This window comes from Balearica regulorum, chromosome 2 (assembly GCF_011004875.1).
Source record: "Balearica regulorum gibbericeps isolate bBalReg1 chromosome 2, bBalReg1.pri, whole genome shotgun sequence".
In the NCBI taxonomy this organism is placed as follows: domain Eukaryota; kingdom Metazoa; phylum Chordata; class Aves; order Gruiformes; family Gruidae; genus Balearica; species Balearica regulorum.
The window spans coordinates 24659481-24676091 of record NC_046185.1 but is presented as its reverse complement, the minus strand read 5'-3'; the positions used below and the strand labels follow the sequence as shown (position 1 = coordinate 24676091).

At 40.0% G+C, this 16611-nt stretch overlaps 1 protein-coding gene across 1 annotated transcript in view; it reads right to left on the bottom strand.

Moving 5' to 3' along the window:
• NIPAL2 (NIPA like domain containing 2) overlaps positions 1–16611 on the bottom strand; it is a 50808-nt gene that overhangs the window by 17408 nt on the left and 16789 nt on the right. The window contains exons 3-5 of the mRNA XM_075747087.1: positions 13726–13897; positions 3496–3555; positions 1411–1532 (exon numbers count right to left, since the gene is read on the bottom strand). Coding sequence (XP_075603202.1) covers positions 1411–1532; positions 3496–3555; positions 13726–13897 — 354 coding nt within the window. The remainder of the gene's footprint in view (positions 1–1410; positions 1533–3495; positions 3556–13725; positions 13898–16611) is intronic.

Genomic DNA, 16611 nt, shown 5'->3' with positions numbered 1-16611 from the left:
GAAATTACTGGTGTCACTGGGCATGCATGGGGAGTTTTCTCCCTCCACCGTCTCTACAGAAATAGGTGAGTCATCAATTTAAAACCAGTGCCTAAAATGTCAGGCTGTTTTAGTATCCATAAGTGGAACTGCATGGTAGAGGGGGATATTCAGTAGGAAAGAGAGAGGGTCCTCCAGTGAGCACCAAGGCCCTTGTTCTGAACCCTCTCTTAAAGAAGTCCCTCTGCTGGTTACATGAATTTCCTGAGGCTCTTGCTGAGGCTGAGGAGTAGGCTACCCCTACTGAGTACCCCAAAACTCTCGGGCATTGCCTTCAAAAGCCTCTCTACTGCCTAATTGAAAGTGCATGTTGTGATTTATGTAGCATGATCATTAATTTTTTTCCACTGAGCTGTATCACCATCTTTCAGGAGCTTTTAAATGCACAAAAAAATTAGCAAGAGGATCAACATTTTTTGTGGTAGCATGTACTTTCTGCTTAATCAGTAGTCTCATGGATAGTTAGATGTATTTGAAGTCTGCAGGTTGGCTAAAAGATTAAGGTCCTTAAACTGTCTACTCAGTGCCTTTCTAACTGAGCTTCCTACTGAGAAAAGCCTGGGCACTAATAATCTAACCCAAGTGAGTCACTTTACTGGGAAAAAAAAAAAAAAAAAGTGCTTCTGAAGCTCCTATATTGCATCTTTTACTTTCAGCTGGAGGAATGAATTTTCAGCATTCCAGAGGAAAAGAGAGAGAGAAATTCCTCCTACTCACTCTGGTCTTATTCCTGATGCTAATTAAATACATCAAAGAAGATGTATGGTATTTGAAGTTTGTATACAGATACTTTAATCAAAATGGTATTTTTGTATTTGAATTCAAACTCAGGTTCAGATTATCCTGAGTGGCAGTGAAGCAGACTGCCTCTCCACATCTCAACTCCATACAAAGCTCCTTTCAGCCAGGCTTAGCAACATGGGGATAAAACAGAGTGATAGGAAATAAAAAAACAGGATCAAGAGCATACATAGCCTGATTTTTAAAAGCACAAGTCCATCACATTCCAGAAAAGCACTGTAACTTAGATGTACATGCAGGCAGTGTGGCATGAACATCTATATAGGAAATACAAGCAGTGCCAATATTTAGATTTTCCCTCAAGCCCACTAAAAACCAAAATCTTTCCATTCTTGTTAATCCTGCGCAACTGTGACTTTCCCCTGGCACGTAGTTAGAAAGACATCTTTTGGTTCAGCATATTTTCAACTTGGGAACTGGGGTGATGACCCAGACACTTACTCTCTCTCCTATGAAAATCACACAATTTATCTTCAGGAGCTTTTTTTCTGCCACTAATTCATCATGCTGCAAAAAGCCCAAGAACCCCAGTTTTTCTGATTTAGGGAGTAGCATGAACCAAATACTCACCGAATATACCAAAAAAGGCCAGCTCACTAAGTAATTCTGTACTTGTCTTGCTGTGAGTTCTTGGGGTACATTTGGAGAGAACGTCACCAGCAAGTATGTCCCTGTTACTGCCAGTGTTCCGCCTTTAAAGAAAAGGACACATTATTTTGGTAATACAATATTTGTTAATCATGGTCATCCTTGCTCTCCAGCTGACTTGGAAACAGTTTTTAGAAGAAGATTTAAGTCCGTTTAATCAGATCTGGGATTAGGTACTTGGGTTGCCTTTGTGGTCTTATCTAGTGTAATTTTTATTAAAGACTCAAAGGATTTTGGAAATATGAAAAATGCTGTCAGTAAAGCCTCATGAATTAGGGTTCCAACTCAGCAATGCATTTTCAAATATTCTCAGTTCTAATACCAAGTGCATGACAAAGGAGAATTGATCCTTTGTATTTCTCACAGGCAGAAAGCAGGTCACATAAACATATCCTAAACTGAAAGGAGAAGTTGCTTACTGAGGCAGACAGCTAGATCATTAACCAGTGTAAATAAACACAACTCTCCCAAAGTCTGCACCAGCTATGGACCTGCCCTGGAAACATGAAGTGCAACAGATATGTTCCAGTCCAATGCTTATGTGAAGCTGTCATGAAGCCAATATTTTCGCCACTCCCTGCTGTATTCGCAGACCTATGACCTGCTTTATAAAAGGTTGATTTGCAAAAGACTGTTCAGCCATTAGGTTGCCAGGGCCCCTTTTCAAGGTCGAACTTGCATTATTGTGCTTTTAATAAAAATCTGGAAGTTCTGCCCTGTGGACGGCCAGCTGACAAACACAGATGTTCATTGAGGTATCAAGATAGAACTAAGCCGATCCTGAGCTCATAAACTGTATTGGATTAAGGAAGATATTAGCTAATCAATTTTTTTTTTCAAGTAATCTTTAAAATTCTTGGCAAACCTATAAATTGGTGTGGAATACAAGGCTCAGGAATACAAAACAAAGCACATCCGGAGGACTTTGCTGGCACAGCTATTGCACACAGTTCCTTTGGAAAAGCAGAACTGTTCTATATTTATGTTCTTGCAAAAACATCACCATATTTCCCATCATACAGCTCATTCCTATGGAATGTAGCAACATTGTTAAATCCTTCTTGCAAAGTCGAACTCACAGAAATAAAATAAATCACTGCTGAACACTAGTTAAAGCAACACACAATGTATAAGGCCGTAAGGGAAACATGATCAGTCGAGGGAGCGGGGATTCTGAATGTAGCAGCTGAGCTGGCAAACTTGGATCCCAAACCTAAATAATATTATATAGTATTCCTGGAACAATAGTGAACAAATCTCTCCAAAACATTCATGAGAACAGCCGGGATGCTGTCGCTATAGTATGGACAATCAAGCTTAGACACTAGGAACCCCACAGAAATACCATGTGCCCTTCAGCAACATCAGGTGCGCTATCCCAGCCGAGATGGCTTGTGTGAAGCTCAAACCCTGAAATACACTTGTCTCTCACTATTACTGTGTTCCAGCAGGGCAGTTTTGATATGCAAAAAAATCTTGGACACAGACAAAAAGATGGCGTGCTTTTACAGTGAAGACCGTGTTTCCCAACAAAACATTGACAGCACGATTATTTGCTCTTTGAAGTGATAAAATTAATACCAAAAGGGAAGTAGTCACTTTTAGTTGAGCTGGAATTTTTGTGCAATGCCTATGCAGCAAGAAAAAAATCTTATAGTTGAATGAATAACTCAATAGCTTCACTGTTTTTATTAAAATTGTGTTGTACTCATAAAGATAATACTAAATACATCCTCAGAGGCAAAAATAGACAATTAAAATAAATTTGAGCAATAAGGACACATAAGGAATGAGTTAGGGTTATAAGAGCAGAGGATTTGGGAATGCAGCCTTTTCCACATGCATTGAAGATTTTGTCTCCTTTTGTCACTTCTTTCCAATTTTGAAAGTCTGCTTCGAAACACTTGCTCAGGAAAGTGGGAGTGTGAAGGTGAGGGGCTGCGTGTGAGTTACAGCTTGCTAAGCATATGGCGACACACATGTCCACATTAGCAAATGCTTACTTACCCAATATATCAGCAGCCCTCATGGTCTTCTTTAGGAATAAGACAGAAATAAATGCACTACCTAGAACAGAAATATAAAGACAGGTTTTTATATTTGATAGAATATCAAGTGTTATAGCAAAAAGCCGTGCTGGGCCAAGTATATATATATATATATATATCATGGCTGTTGTTTTTGCACCATACCATAATATAACCAGCCAGGAGTCCATTCCAGCAACCAACCAACACTCAGGTTTTTTAAGATTTTAAACATATCCAGCAGGCTCTTACGTGCTTGAGGGATGCGATACTCTTCCCATCTCCCACGCAGACTCTGCTTAAACTGCTCTGATTCAGCCATATGTGGAAGTGTCAGGAAAGCTGGGCACTGATCAGCCTTACTGTTCCACTCCCCATTTTGCTACCAACTCACTATATGGACTTGCTCAAGGCAAATTGGCTCAGAGAAGGATAAAATTCTGCTTCCTTAGACTTCAATGTATTAGAGGCTTATAAGAAAAGTAGTGACAGTACAATCAAGAGGAAGAAAGCCACCAGAAAAGTATAGTATTTAGTATGAACTAATAGAGTGGTCATACTGTCTGCAAATAAGCAGGTGGAAGAACCAACATACGTACCACACAGGAGCACTGCCCACGGTCTTCTAGACTGACTTGTAATGAGGAAAGAGAAAAATGGGAGTGTGCCCTGGAAATGACCACCTGTTCCTGGGAAACTCTTTCCCTTGTCCAGCTTTCGCATCTCCCCTGCGCTAGCTCCTAGCCCTGCCTCTCCTGGAAGGGCAGGAGTGGGTGAGTGAGCAGCAGTAGTGATCAGGCCAGGATTTCTGGTAAGCAGCTCAGTATGGACATGTGCTAGAGAGGGAAGGAGGGGTTTGGACTTAAGATGGGTGAGACTGTTGGCCACCTGGGACAGATGGCTCTACTCCAGCACACAACACTAGAGCATCTGCCTCTAAGGAAATGCAAAAGAGGCTGAATAGCTCCTCTGTAAAAGAGACGGGGAAAGGCCTTTGGGAGAGGTGCACTGGTAATGTGCGATTTCTTTAGAAACCTCAAAGAAAGACTCTGCCCAGGAGAGACAGTGAAGGGACACATTGAACCTAAATCATGGGGTCCTGTAACAAAACTCTGTTCCTGCCTACAGCATGAAATTCTTGGTTTATTCTTGAAATAATGGTTCAACCTTTTTGCAACCATATTTGCCTCATTATCTCTATTGTTCTGGTGGAAAAATTAATTTGTGGTTAGCTAGCAGATGTACTCTAGATAAATCTAGAGAGGTTCATACCAAGAGGTAAACAAAGAACTGGAATTCAGCATCATGTCTGTGTTATACAGTCAGTAGAAAATCAGATATAGCGTTAAGTCATGAATTTAAACTGTATGAAGAGTGGTGGAGAACTGTGCAAACAAGTAAGTGCAATAAAAGAATCTTCAACTGAAAATGCCTCACTGAAAGTAAGCTGCCTGACATGGTTTTCTTTATTCAGTGTTTCTGTCACAACTTTGCTGGAGAAAAGACACTGGTATCCAGGCAACACTGGTAATAGCAGAGCTACCTAGGTTTAGAAAAGAGTGAGGACAAAAAACAGGAAAGAAGCAGCAGTAACCCAAGATAGTGCAGGAATTAATTACTGCTGTGTCTCCCCGCTGTCATAGCTCTCCCAAACCCCACCTCAGCCCACCCACCTAGGCAATCACCACGACAGCAAAGACCTGTTGCTTAATGAACTGTTGCCTCAGTGATTTATTTTTTTTTAGTACCCCCTTGTCTGGGCTCTCTGCATTCAGTGGACATCTAGTAAATGCAATTTAGGGTTCAATTCCATTGTTGGCATCCAATTTGGGGTAAGGCGAGTTATGCCCAAAATTCCACTGCCTGCTTCTCTGGAGTTGGCAGCTTAGGGGGATCACAATCTCTGAGGCTGGCAGTGGGCATAGAGAGGCACAAGAATGCATCCAGATAATGAAACTTGTCACTCAGCATCCACTTTAATAATGCATTCAAATGCAGCAAGCTCTTTCTTCAGAGATAGCTGGTAATGCACAAGAGATTGTGAGCTTAACAGAATGTATGTATAATTAATGTTCTTTATGCTGTGTAATATGTAGAGGAATCTAAAAATAGGAGAGGTTTTAAGCATATATATTAGACCATCTGAGATTGGAGGAAAAACTGAAGTAGGAGGGGAGGTGCAACATGAAGGTGAAGAGAGCAAGACCCAGGAGAGACTCTGGGCACAAAATACAACTGTCTCTGTGGATAAGCCACCAACACTTCATATGCATTCAAGTGAAGAAGAAAAGCAAATGGGGTAAATGTAAGCAAAGAAGCAGAGAAGAGTTACATAGAACTGATGAGATGGTAGAGGACATATATGGCTGATGAGCAGCCTGGCAAACTGATTATTACCTCCAGAGATGAATTTTAAGCAAGTTACGGCAGCACAGCCACCTTATTATTACAGACTGCCTAACACAATATTTAAATTTTATTTTTATTTTCATAATTTTCTGGGTTTTAAGCTCCCTAATTTTGACGTTTAAATAATCTTCTATGTTCTTCAATTTGCAGGGTGGGTATGAGCCAGGTTAGATCAAAGAAACCAAGGGCAGACTGTATTGAAGCAGACAGTGGCTCACTGAAAATGTTGGGCCAGAAGAGGAGGGGTATGAAGGGAGCCTGTGAGCCCTAGGAGCTCCTTTGCCCATTTTGCTGCCTTCTGGCTTTGCAGTTTTCCCCAGCCACCATACAAAAGGCAGGCACTAACATGCACCCCAGGAGTCCGGTGAGAAATGCACAGCTCTCTCAGCTGTTCTGCCCCTCTTCCTTAACTCTTCTGGGTGCTGGCCCACAGTCTCAGGTGCGTCTAGCTGCTTAAGACATTAACTCCTCCAGAAAAAGCAGTTTAAGACCATATGCTAGATGGCTAACACATTGCTCTCACAATCTCCTCTCTGCCCAGTAGCCTCCAAGCTGACCCTGCTGTGAGCAGGAGGTTGGGTTAAGGACCTCCTGAGGTCCCTTCCAACCTGAGTTATCCTAGGAGTCTGTGAAGCCTTGGCAGAGGAGGGCAGCCAGAGGCCACAGCTAAGCCCACCAGACAGATATATGAGTTAAAGCCCCTACTGTGACCCAGATTCAGCTCCTAAATGCAGCCCTGCTAAAACAGTTGTGCTCCTCTCCTTCCCCACCATCCCTCACACCACAAGTGAGGTGTCTCCTGTCTCCTCACCTCTCCTCCTCAACACCCTCATGCTTTCCTCCTTGACAGCTTCCTCGTCACCATAATTTCACCCCTTTGCTGCAGCATGAGTCTAACTTCCTACCACCCCTTTCCCACGCCAGGGTCCTCTTGTCCTCGCTCTGTCACAGAAGCTGTGTGCCTCCTCCACCATTATACTGATGTGGGAAATAAATCACTGAACATTATGTTCAACTCTATGGATGAACAGACCGAGGAACTTGGGAAACTGCTGTGTGGAAAAGTATTAATGTGTCTTTGCAACTGTTCATTCATTTGCCTGCTTTATTTTAAAAAAAGAGCTATAGACAGTTATAGAGATTGAGATTTGTGTCAGAGTGAGGAATAGTCTCTATTTTTTTAATTGGTCAGCAATAGAATACAACAATACAAAAATGTAGACAAAAAATTGTGCCAAAATGTAAGCTGGCAACAGCTTGGCAGCAAAACAAACTATCATTGTTCTGAAGCCTCATTGGTTTTGAACTGCTGGTTTTAGCAATACAACGCGTGCACAACTCTAAGCCTGAACTGTCAGCCCCTAAGTCATTGAAGCAAAGGCTGCATCCCTGCTTGTCTGGGAAGACTTGTATACTTTCAGGTGAACCGGGACACTTTTAGCTTTTTAACTAATTATTAAAGTAAAACTTTCAAAACTAGGCACAGATCCTACTCCCACTGAGAGCGGTGGCAGATAGCCTGCTAGATCAAGTGAAGGGCAGAAAATCTAGGAGATGATCTGTTAAGGATTGAACATTACAGAACCGACACATCCTAATCTAATCCTTGAGTCCATTTCATGCCTTAATTGTGTCGTGCTTATATTAATATCCACAAATTGAGATGTAAATAGATCCTGTAAAATATTTGTGTCTATATGAAAGAGGCTTTCTAAAGGGTCATGAAACTCTTCAATCTGGAAATACAGAGTTAGTATTTCAAATGAAAAATATTATGACTTGGCACTACAACAAAATCATGATAAATAAAAACTGTTGGGTAGAAAATGGGGAAAAAGGAGTTTGTTCAAGAGCTTAATTGTTATATTGAAACAATCTTGTCTTCTCATACATCTGAATAAAACAGACTGGTTTGTATTCATTGTTGAATGAATATATATTCACTATATATTGAATGACTATATATTCACTGAAGCACATGATTTTCAATTTAAATTGAAAAAATGGTAGAAAATATCCATTTTCTGCATGATATGCAATTAAGTGCTTTAAGGGAGGGCTGTAATAGCGCTACACATAGCTTAGTCAGATGCTGATTCTCCTAGGAGAGTGATAGTGTGCGATTATCTCCATATGTAGGTTTTCTCCAGCACAAATAGAAATAAAGAGTAGTGTGATATGTGGGTTCTGCCACTAGCAGACACTGAATGGTGAGAACCCAGCTCACAAAACAACTCCTCTGCCTCCTAGACATGAAAGCTGCAGTTAGGATTGTGTGTTTATTTCTTTAAGAAAGGGATAATACACAACAGGAGAAGTTAAAGATAGAAAATACGTACTGATCTATAGAGTGCATTTGCTGTATTTTGTCCAATCCAGCCTTAAAAAACTCAAATGAAAGAGTGCCCATCATTTTTTTTTCCTACCCAAAACTATTTCAAAAATTAGTACATTTCATTATGAAGTTGTTTTCCTGGTACTGAGGCTATTTATGAATTTCATCTTTTTACCTCTATTTTTATTGTCAGGTCTTACACTAAATAAATCCTTTCATAACTGATCATAACTTCAAATATTAGTATATCTTTCTTTTTCCTCTTTTCAGTTCTTAGATGAGCTTTATGTACCATTTTAGATAGATTAGTACTCTCTTCATAAATGCATAGAGAGCTTTTACTGCTTCTGTCTTGTCCAATAGATTTCCAATAAAACCTCAAAATCTAATATTTGCCACAAATGTTTGTTCTGTTAAGCTTAACTGATTCAGTCATGTAAAGACATTTAAAACCACCCATTTTGCAGAATACTTTTGTATCCATTTCACTGGTGGTCTGGATAAAATACCAAAGGAGGAATACTAGCCATGATTCAAAGGCTATTGTCTAATGGTTGCACCTCTCCCAGTTTGTGCAACAAGTAAAACATTTCACTTCAAGACTAAGCATTTATGTTGTTCTATGCAACTTAAGGGTCTGCCTCTATCTAATGAAGCAGTTTAAGCTCACTGAGTTGATTTTGCACTAAATCTGTTGAGCAGTGCTTAAGCTATGAGGATGTGACCTTAAAGTATGCTTTATACAGACAGACCCTCAGTCTACCTTCCAAGCTGAAGAGATTCAGGGCCATCCCAGTACAGAAGCACTTGGAGATGCTTTAATCCATCCCCAAGCTCAAGCTATTGTAGTCTGCCGCATAGTCAGGAAGGTCTGGAGAGATGATGAGGCAGGTAGTACATTTGATCACTGCAGCTCAAATGAGCAGGAGGTTAAGGGGGCAGAGTATGGAGAGCAGGTCTTCCTGGGCAAGTACCAGTATTTCCACAGGGGATCCAGAGGCTGCACACTACAAGAGGGACAAGAAAAATGCTGAACTGATGAGGCTGCCAGTCATGAGAGGAATGTGGTTTAGCTGAAGGATGGTGTGAAAAAATTATTTTAAAAGTGCCCAAGCATTTCTATTAAGCATATTCAGAAGGAAAGGAGCTGGTTTGGACAAAGGACCTGTGTTCATAGTCTTGGAGCAGACTAAAATGCCTCTCTCCCATGCAAAGGGCTACTGGGGGGGACAGAAGGACAGGAAGCACAGACGGCCCCTAACGTCCATGTACAAAGCACAAAGGCAAGCAGGTCCATGTGCACTCTGCAGGCACCAACAGATAAATCACAGCTGGTTTTGAGTGCCTGTAGTACTGTCTCCATGTGGAGTATGCATATAGACAATTCATGACTGAGAATGCCCTGCCCTGAGACTATTAGCTTAAAACCTCCTTCATCTTACCCTGCCTACATATCAGATGTACTGTCTTGCTCAAGGGGAGGGCAGGAGCTTGAGGAAAACCAGTCTGCTGACCTACTGTGGGTCATTTTGGAGTCCACAGGGGAGAAGATTCAGGTAGGAGGAGGATGCATACATTTAGACCTGGTGGGATCTCCTTTAGGGCCAGAGCTCTGTGTTAGGAAGGATTAACACAAATTTGAAGAAACTTAAAAGAATACTTGTATGCACAGCCAGAGTTAAACAGAGAGCTAGCCCAAGACATCTGGGAACAAAATCATCACAGCTAATTGACTACTCAAACCTATTCTTAGTTTATATGATAGATATTAATGGTGCACTGAATACAAAGGAAGATATTACAGAATTAGTCAGCTGGTGCATGACCTCTTGATAGTTATCCAGCACACTGAATATGTAATGTGTCTAATATGATTAAATATTAGTACTGGAAAAGTGGTGGACAAAACATTTTTCTGCATCCTTAATACCAATATTCTAATAAGCAAGAAAGCCAAATATCAGAGAAATTGCTCAAAAGAGAGACCATTAAGGCGAGCTTAATTCTGGAAACTGGATTATAGGACATACACACTGCAGAGAGAAGGAAGAACCCTGAAAATCCTTTGGTTGCATCCTCTAGAAAAGTACATAAAAAGTATTTCAAAGACTAGTCTGGTGAATGTTTCCCAGTTCTCATTAATAACAGAGTTCTCAAAATCCCAATTTCTTGGGCCACAAAGATGTTAGATTACAGTGAGTGGGAGAAATAAATTTCTACGAGAATATTTGAGAATCATTTTCCTAAAGCACCATCAGGGATATCAATTTTCAAAGCCTATAGCAATTTCTTGCCCCACAGCTATTTAGAAGGAGCATATAAAAATGCAAAGGGATCTCAACAATGTCAGTCTAAGCAACTTAAGTGTAAAACAACTCTCTACAGAATGATGAAAACTGCAGAAGAAATTATCTCTGATACCGCTGGCCTCGCGTGATTCCCTCCCTCCCCCCAGGTTATTTCTGCAGGCAAAAGCAAGACAATGAGCTAAAAACCACAGCAGCCTAAAATTAGCCAAGCTACATGTAAAACATAATTTTTAATTTTTAAGTATAAAAAGCTTTTTAATGATCACATCAAACATGTATTACTCCTCCATTTTTAAATTACAAATTTACCAATTTCTCTTCTTGAAGAAAACAACTGCTGTCTTCTCAAACTATTTAAAACCCTGAACAGATGTAGAGCTTGCATCATTGCAACCACACACAGAAATACTTCCACTGTGTCAGAAGAAAAATATAGTCTTTGTAGCTTAATTCTAAGAAAAAAAAATCTACTGGTGTCATGCCAATTCATAGTCTGTGGTGCAGGATTCTTTCTGAAACAGCCATCAGAAGCACCCAGCTCAATAGGATGAAGCACAAACTTTTCAGTAGTTAATTGATACCGGCTTAAGTGCAAAATTCAGTTGGATGCAGTTAAATGTGGTAGCAGAGCATAATAGATGTTGGCTCCATCTATTTTAAGACTCAGGATGCTTCCTGTCTCAGAGGTCTGGAGATATGTGATTGGTACAGCCCAAATCCGTTCTGGGCAGAGACTCCAGTCTGCCTTATCCTCCTCCAAAACCCTGGTTTCCAAGCAAAGGAAACTTTCCATGCAGACGCAGAGTGATGGGGATCTTCAGAGAGTCCCCTAGATGACTGAGCATACCACGAAGCACATTTCCTCTGAGCACACCATAGGTACTCGGTACCCAATGTCAGTGTGAGTCAGCTCTTACCATGTGAGATGTGTTGTCACCAAATTTGGAAAAAAATGCTTAACAGAATGGTGGCCTTAGGGTTCAGATACACATTTGGATTTTGTTATCAATTGCTTAATTTCTTCATTTTAAAACTTAACTTATGAAAGATACACATTCAACAATACCTCAAAACAACTGCCAACTAGACTGTGCAAAGTCCACCCTCCACCACCTAAAAGAGATCAAAACTTCATGAGAAAAATATTTCTTGATGTTTTAAATTGGAAGACCTGCTGCTGAAACTATGCTTTGCCCAACTGTTAGCAGATGATGTGCATGTGTCTTGGTCAGTTTGTCATTGCCCTAAATGACGAACTCTTCTAAAATTCAAAGGATGTTCTCTTTCTCTGGCTTTAATTTTGGAAGACAGGAAAGTATCTAAGTGGTAGGAAGTGTTACTGGGAAGTTATTGTTGTAATTGGCTGTCTACATAATTTTTACTTTCCCTTCCTTAAGGGAATGTTTGCTAGACTAAATAAAATTTCAGATACCTCTATTGTTTGGGCTATGAAATGGATACTGTCAGCTGATATATGGGAATGGAATATAAGATATTAAAGTGGTTTCTGGGGTCTTCCAGGGTAAATATTTTGGGTCAGTTAAAAAAAAAAAAAAAAAAAAAAAAAATAAGTGGATCTGAATTTTGATAAGATATAACAGTTAGGAAAATGGTTTCTTGGTATTTGTTACAAGTGGAAACGGAGAATGGAGGAAACAAATATAACATTTCTTTGTATATTGCAAAGGTAAAGAAGAAGGAATCTGCCCAAATAAAAATCAACCCTAAATGTGACCTCTTCTTTGTAGCAGTTTAATAACCAATGGAATTTTTTCCCTTCCCACTGCTTTTCAGTTCTTTCTGGTTTTTTATATTTGCAATTTATTCAGTTTGGGCAAATTAGATTGATCAATGTCCCTTTATGTTCAGAGACATCTGGAAATGTCTACAATTGTAAAAGATACAACTACTACCACCAAAATCACACTGGGATATGTCATATTAATTTACATTTTAATCTCAGGTAATAGCTCATTCCTTTCTTTGAGAAATCTTTCCTACAGTGGTGAACTACCATGGCTTTATATCTCATTCTCCAAAATTCTGCAATAGTTTAACATTAAAGGTTACAGTAAATTGTCTGCAGTTTCGTTCCCTCACTATCTTGCACCAACATATTGTTGGCTGCCTCCTTCCACTACAGACTGGCAATCCACTGGGAAGATAATTCATTTCTTCTACCTTCCCATGCAGAATCACTCACTGCAATGTCATTTCCAAGCATGAAACCGGTAGCTAGAGACACCCCATGAAATGTTATCACTTGTCAATAGCAAGCGAATGAGCTCCAGCATATGCAGAGCTGTTGTGATATCTCAGTCCTGGGTGTTTCAGCTGTAGATATGAAGTGACTCGATTAAGGGATACAGCTGCACCCTGTATTCCTGGTTTCACAGCCTCTACAATATTGCCCTGTCCACTCTGCTTTGCATTAGCACAACATGATAACATATTTTAAAATGTATGTTTCTTTATCAAAGAAACAGACATCTCATACTGGTCAAAATTTCAAAATTACAAATTAATTACAAAAAAATCCCACATGAAATAAAGAGTAAGATAATATCAAATGAGTCCTAAGGATGGGACTTGTGCTAAAGTCCAATTAATCTGCATATGAAGGAACAAATGAACAACTTTGGTAATGTCCATAAATAAACTAAACATCTCAGGAAATTTCTTGGCCCTTTCTGTCACACACTGCAGAGAGTCAAGCAAGTTTGCTCATGTCAACATGAAGCACAGTGATGGGCAGGGCTCAGGCAGCAGAAAGCGCTTGGTGTGATGGTAACATAGAAAACGTGTTGTAGGTACAGCTCTGTGGTCAGCAGGATGCCAGCCCCCTGCTTTGGGGGCTTGCAGAGCCGGCAACGCTGGTACAGCACTGGGTGACCAACTGGCAGGAACTAGCAGAGCACAGATTGACACACAAGACAAAAGTATGGGAAAAAGGAAGATATTAGAAGTCTCTGAGTTAAGCAGAGGGTTTGTGTTAAACTGTCAGCTCATGTAATTATATGAATAATTTCTTTTCAAACCACAACATTAACATTTTCCCCTTGTGTTCCTGCTGCAGTTCCTGTGGTATTATTCCTCTAGTCACAAACAAGCGTTTGATTAAAGTACATACCCAAGCAAGAAATGGCAAAACTCTCACCTATGACAGATACCCATCCCAGTGGAGCGACAAGGGCAATGGGGGCAAATCCGTAGGCTGTGAAATTGCCCACTTCGCCAAGTCCCAGGAGGGTAATCCCACACCACCATAGTTTGCTTGTGTAGTAGGGCTTCGGGTCTGTTTGGCAAGCCAGTCGGAGATGAGCGCATTTCTAGAAAATTAATTGTTAGGATCAGGCATGAAAAGAAAAACTTCCATTGTGTTCTTATGTCTGAGAAAAGTGGAATAATTAAGGGGGCTGTCAACTTCAAATTCCAGGTGCGTCAAGGTTTTCTTTTTAAACGACTTTTAGCTTGCTGTTGCAGACACACTGCATTGCGTTAACTCAGTGCTGCTTCAGATGTGTGCTTTCTTAGCCATGGTGGAAATGACTGAAAAATTAGACCTCTGAATAAAACTGAAAAATATTAAGTGAATACTAGCTAGTGCTTCCTAACTGTCACTGCTCACCCCTGTTCTTCTCTCAAAGCCAAACTCAACAGTTGTGCTGTGAATCTGGCAGCACTCAAAAGGCAAGAGATGGTGCAGAATCAGAACTGTGGCAACTAACTGGGAGAAAAAGACCAGACAACATGGTGTTCCTGCTCCATGATACATATCCTAGCCAGAAATACACTTTCGAAATTAAAAAGGCAGCACTTAACCACATCGGCTGTAGGGAGGACTCTAAAATTAGAATTTGGCTACAATCTCCTGAGAAGATCTCAGGTAAAGCATTATTTTCAGAAGGAAAACCAGCTATACCTGTGTCAACAGGTATAATATATGCTCAAGTAATACTTCATCAACACTTCTTCTTAACGGAGAAGCTATTATTGACATGTGTTGTGATTGTTTTCTCTCTGGCTGTACAGCAAGAACCTGTATATAACAAGATAATTCAACTTTGATCACATTGGTCTTCTGAAACAGAGTCCAGGCAGTTTCCATCAGGAAGGTGTCGTGATTGGGAAGGATGCCATGTTTACCACATTAGTTCTGCAGAATATTTTTTCCTTCGTCAGATTCCTCACTGGCCTCTCTGCACAGGGAAATGGGTCAAAAAAGTTGGAAACCGAATGGTACCACTATTGTAGTATAAATGGTGGTAAAATACAATTTTTTTCTCCATCACTTAATATTTGATTTTGGAAGTGCCCCTGCAGAGCCCCAGGGAAGTTGTAAACAATTTTCCTCATACTCCCATTCTACTCTGTAGGCTATGCTACAGAGTATGGGCCAAATAGTAACGTCTGTGATAGACCATAGTCTCAGTCATTCCTCTTGTTGAGAGGATACAGTACACTATTGCAGATTCATGCTGTGGAACATGTTCAGGGATGAAATCCTAGGAAGAAGTTTAGCCCTCCAAGGAGAAAGGAAGCATAGGGAAATCAAAATTCCCCGAGCCACAGACCAGCAATACACAGTAGCATCCAGGATTTTGCATGTTTCATTTTTATAAATAAATAAACAAAAAAGCCCAAAAGAGAAATGGCTATGAAACAATATTGTAAAATCAAGAATCCAAGTTTCTGCTGAAAACCAAATGGGACAAGTTCTTAACTGAATCCTGCGCTCTGGTTTCTCCCCAGATGCTTGTAGGAATAACTCTTGAGGGCACAGTGTGATTGAAAAAATGTGCAACACACACAGGAGGGTGAGCTCAGCAGCTCCCCTACAGCTTCATTCTCCAGCTGTCTGCCTTCTTTGCATAGCAATATGTGTGGATGGTATTTAGGTGGAGGTCATTTATAATTCAACTGACATACATTGCAAATGGTGGGCTGTTCTTTAGCTAACAACTAGTTAGAGGGAAGAGAGGAGAGATGACTGACTGCATGGTGAGAAAGGGAGACAGAACAATAAAATTTGGCCTATTCATCTAATAGGAGTGTGAAAACAAATATTGAGACATAGGGAAAGTCATTATTCATATTTATAAGATATTGTTACTAAATAGAGGAAAATCTACTTTAGAGGATAAGTAAAAATTTCAGTTGAAATTGTCTGTCAAATGGCAGTGCAGAGTGATTGGATTTTCCCAAACAGCATTAAAAAAGCTGGAACATAGTTCAAATCCAGTAAATGCTGTTAATGATTACAAGTCAATAGAAGTCTACCTGCACACCTCAGTATGTGTCTTGGCAAAGCATCCACTTTGGCACTCAGTCCCCTCAGCAGACAAAAGATACGAAGTCTGAACAACCTCATTATATGGGCTAGACTGAATTTCCACTTCACCAACAAGAGTTTTTCCATTAAAATGGAGCTCCTAGAACTGTCACCTTCAACGGGTCAGAACTCATATTGGTGAGGCAGCAGTCACCTCAACTTGCACGCCATCTCTGGCTAAACAGGTTTCCTTCTATGGGATTCTCCAGCTAGAGATACTTGAAATAGAAGGGAATTGTTTAGAACCTTCTAGCATTATTAAAAGGGGTTATTATGAATAGAAGATTTCATATTCCACAGCTTTCTGTTTCATCCTTTACAGAAAAAGCAAGAAGTGGATTTATATGAGACATATACAACTCATAAAATACAAGCTAGCAAAAATACTTTTTCTGGACAATTCACATATACATGTCCTTTGCACTTTAAGAATTTTTGTTAGAAGACCTAAAAATACCATGAAGTCTGCAAGATATAGAATATAACAAATTATTTAACTTTTTACTGACTATGTTTTCTAATTATTGATACAGAAAGGATTTTATAAATCTCATCCTACAACCTTTTGCTATAGTTATAAGGTCATCACCTCCCCTTGCTTTTATGTTTTAAAACAATATTTATTCATATTATTTCATCCTCATTGCAAAAGGAAAACAAAATTGGCCAAAGTTGTTTTGAGGCCCAGTATTGCAAAAAACTTTATGCCTC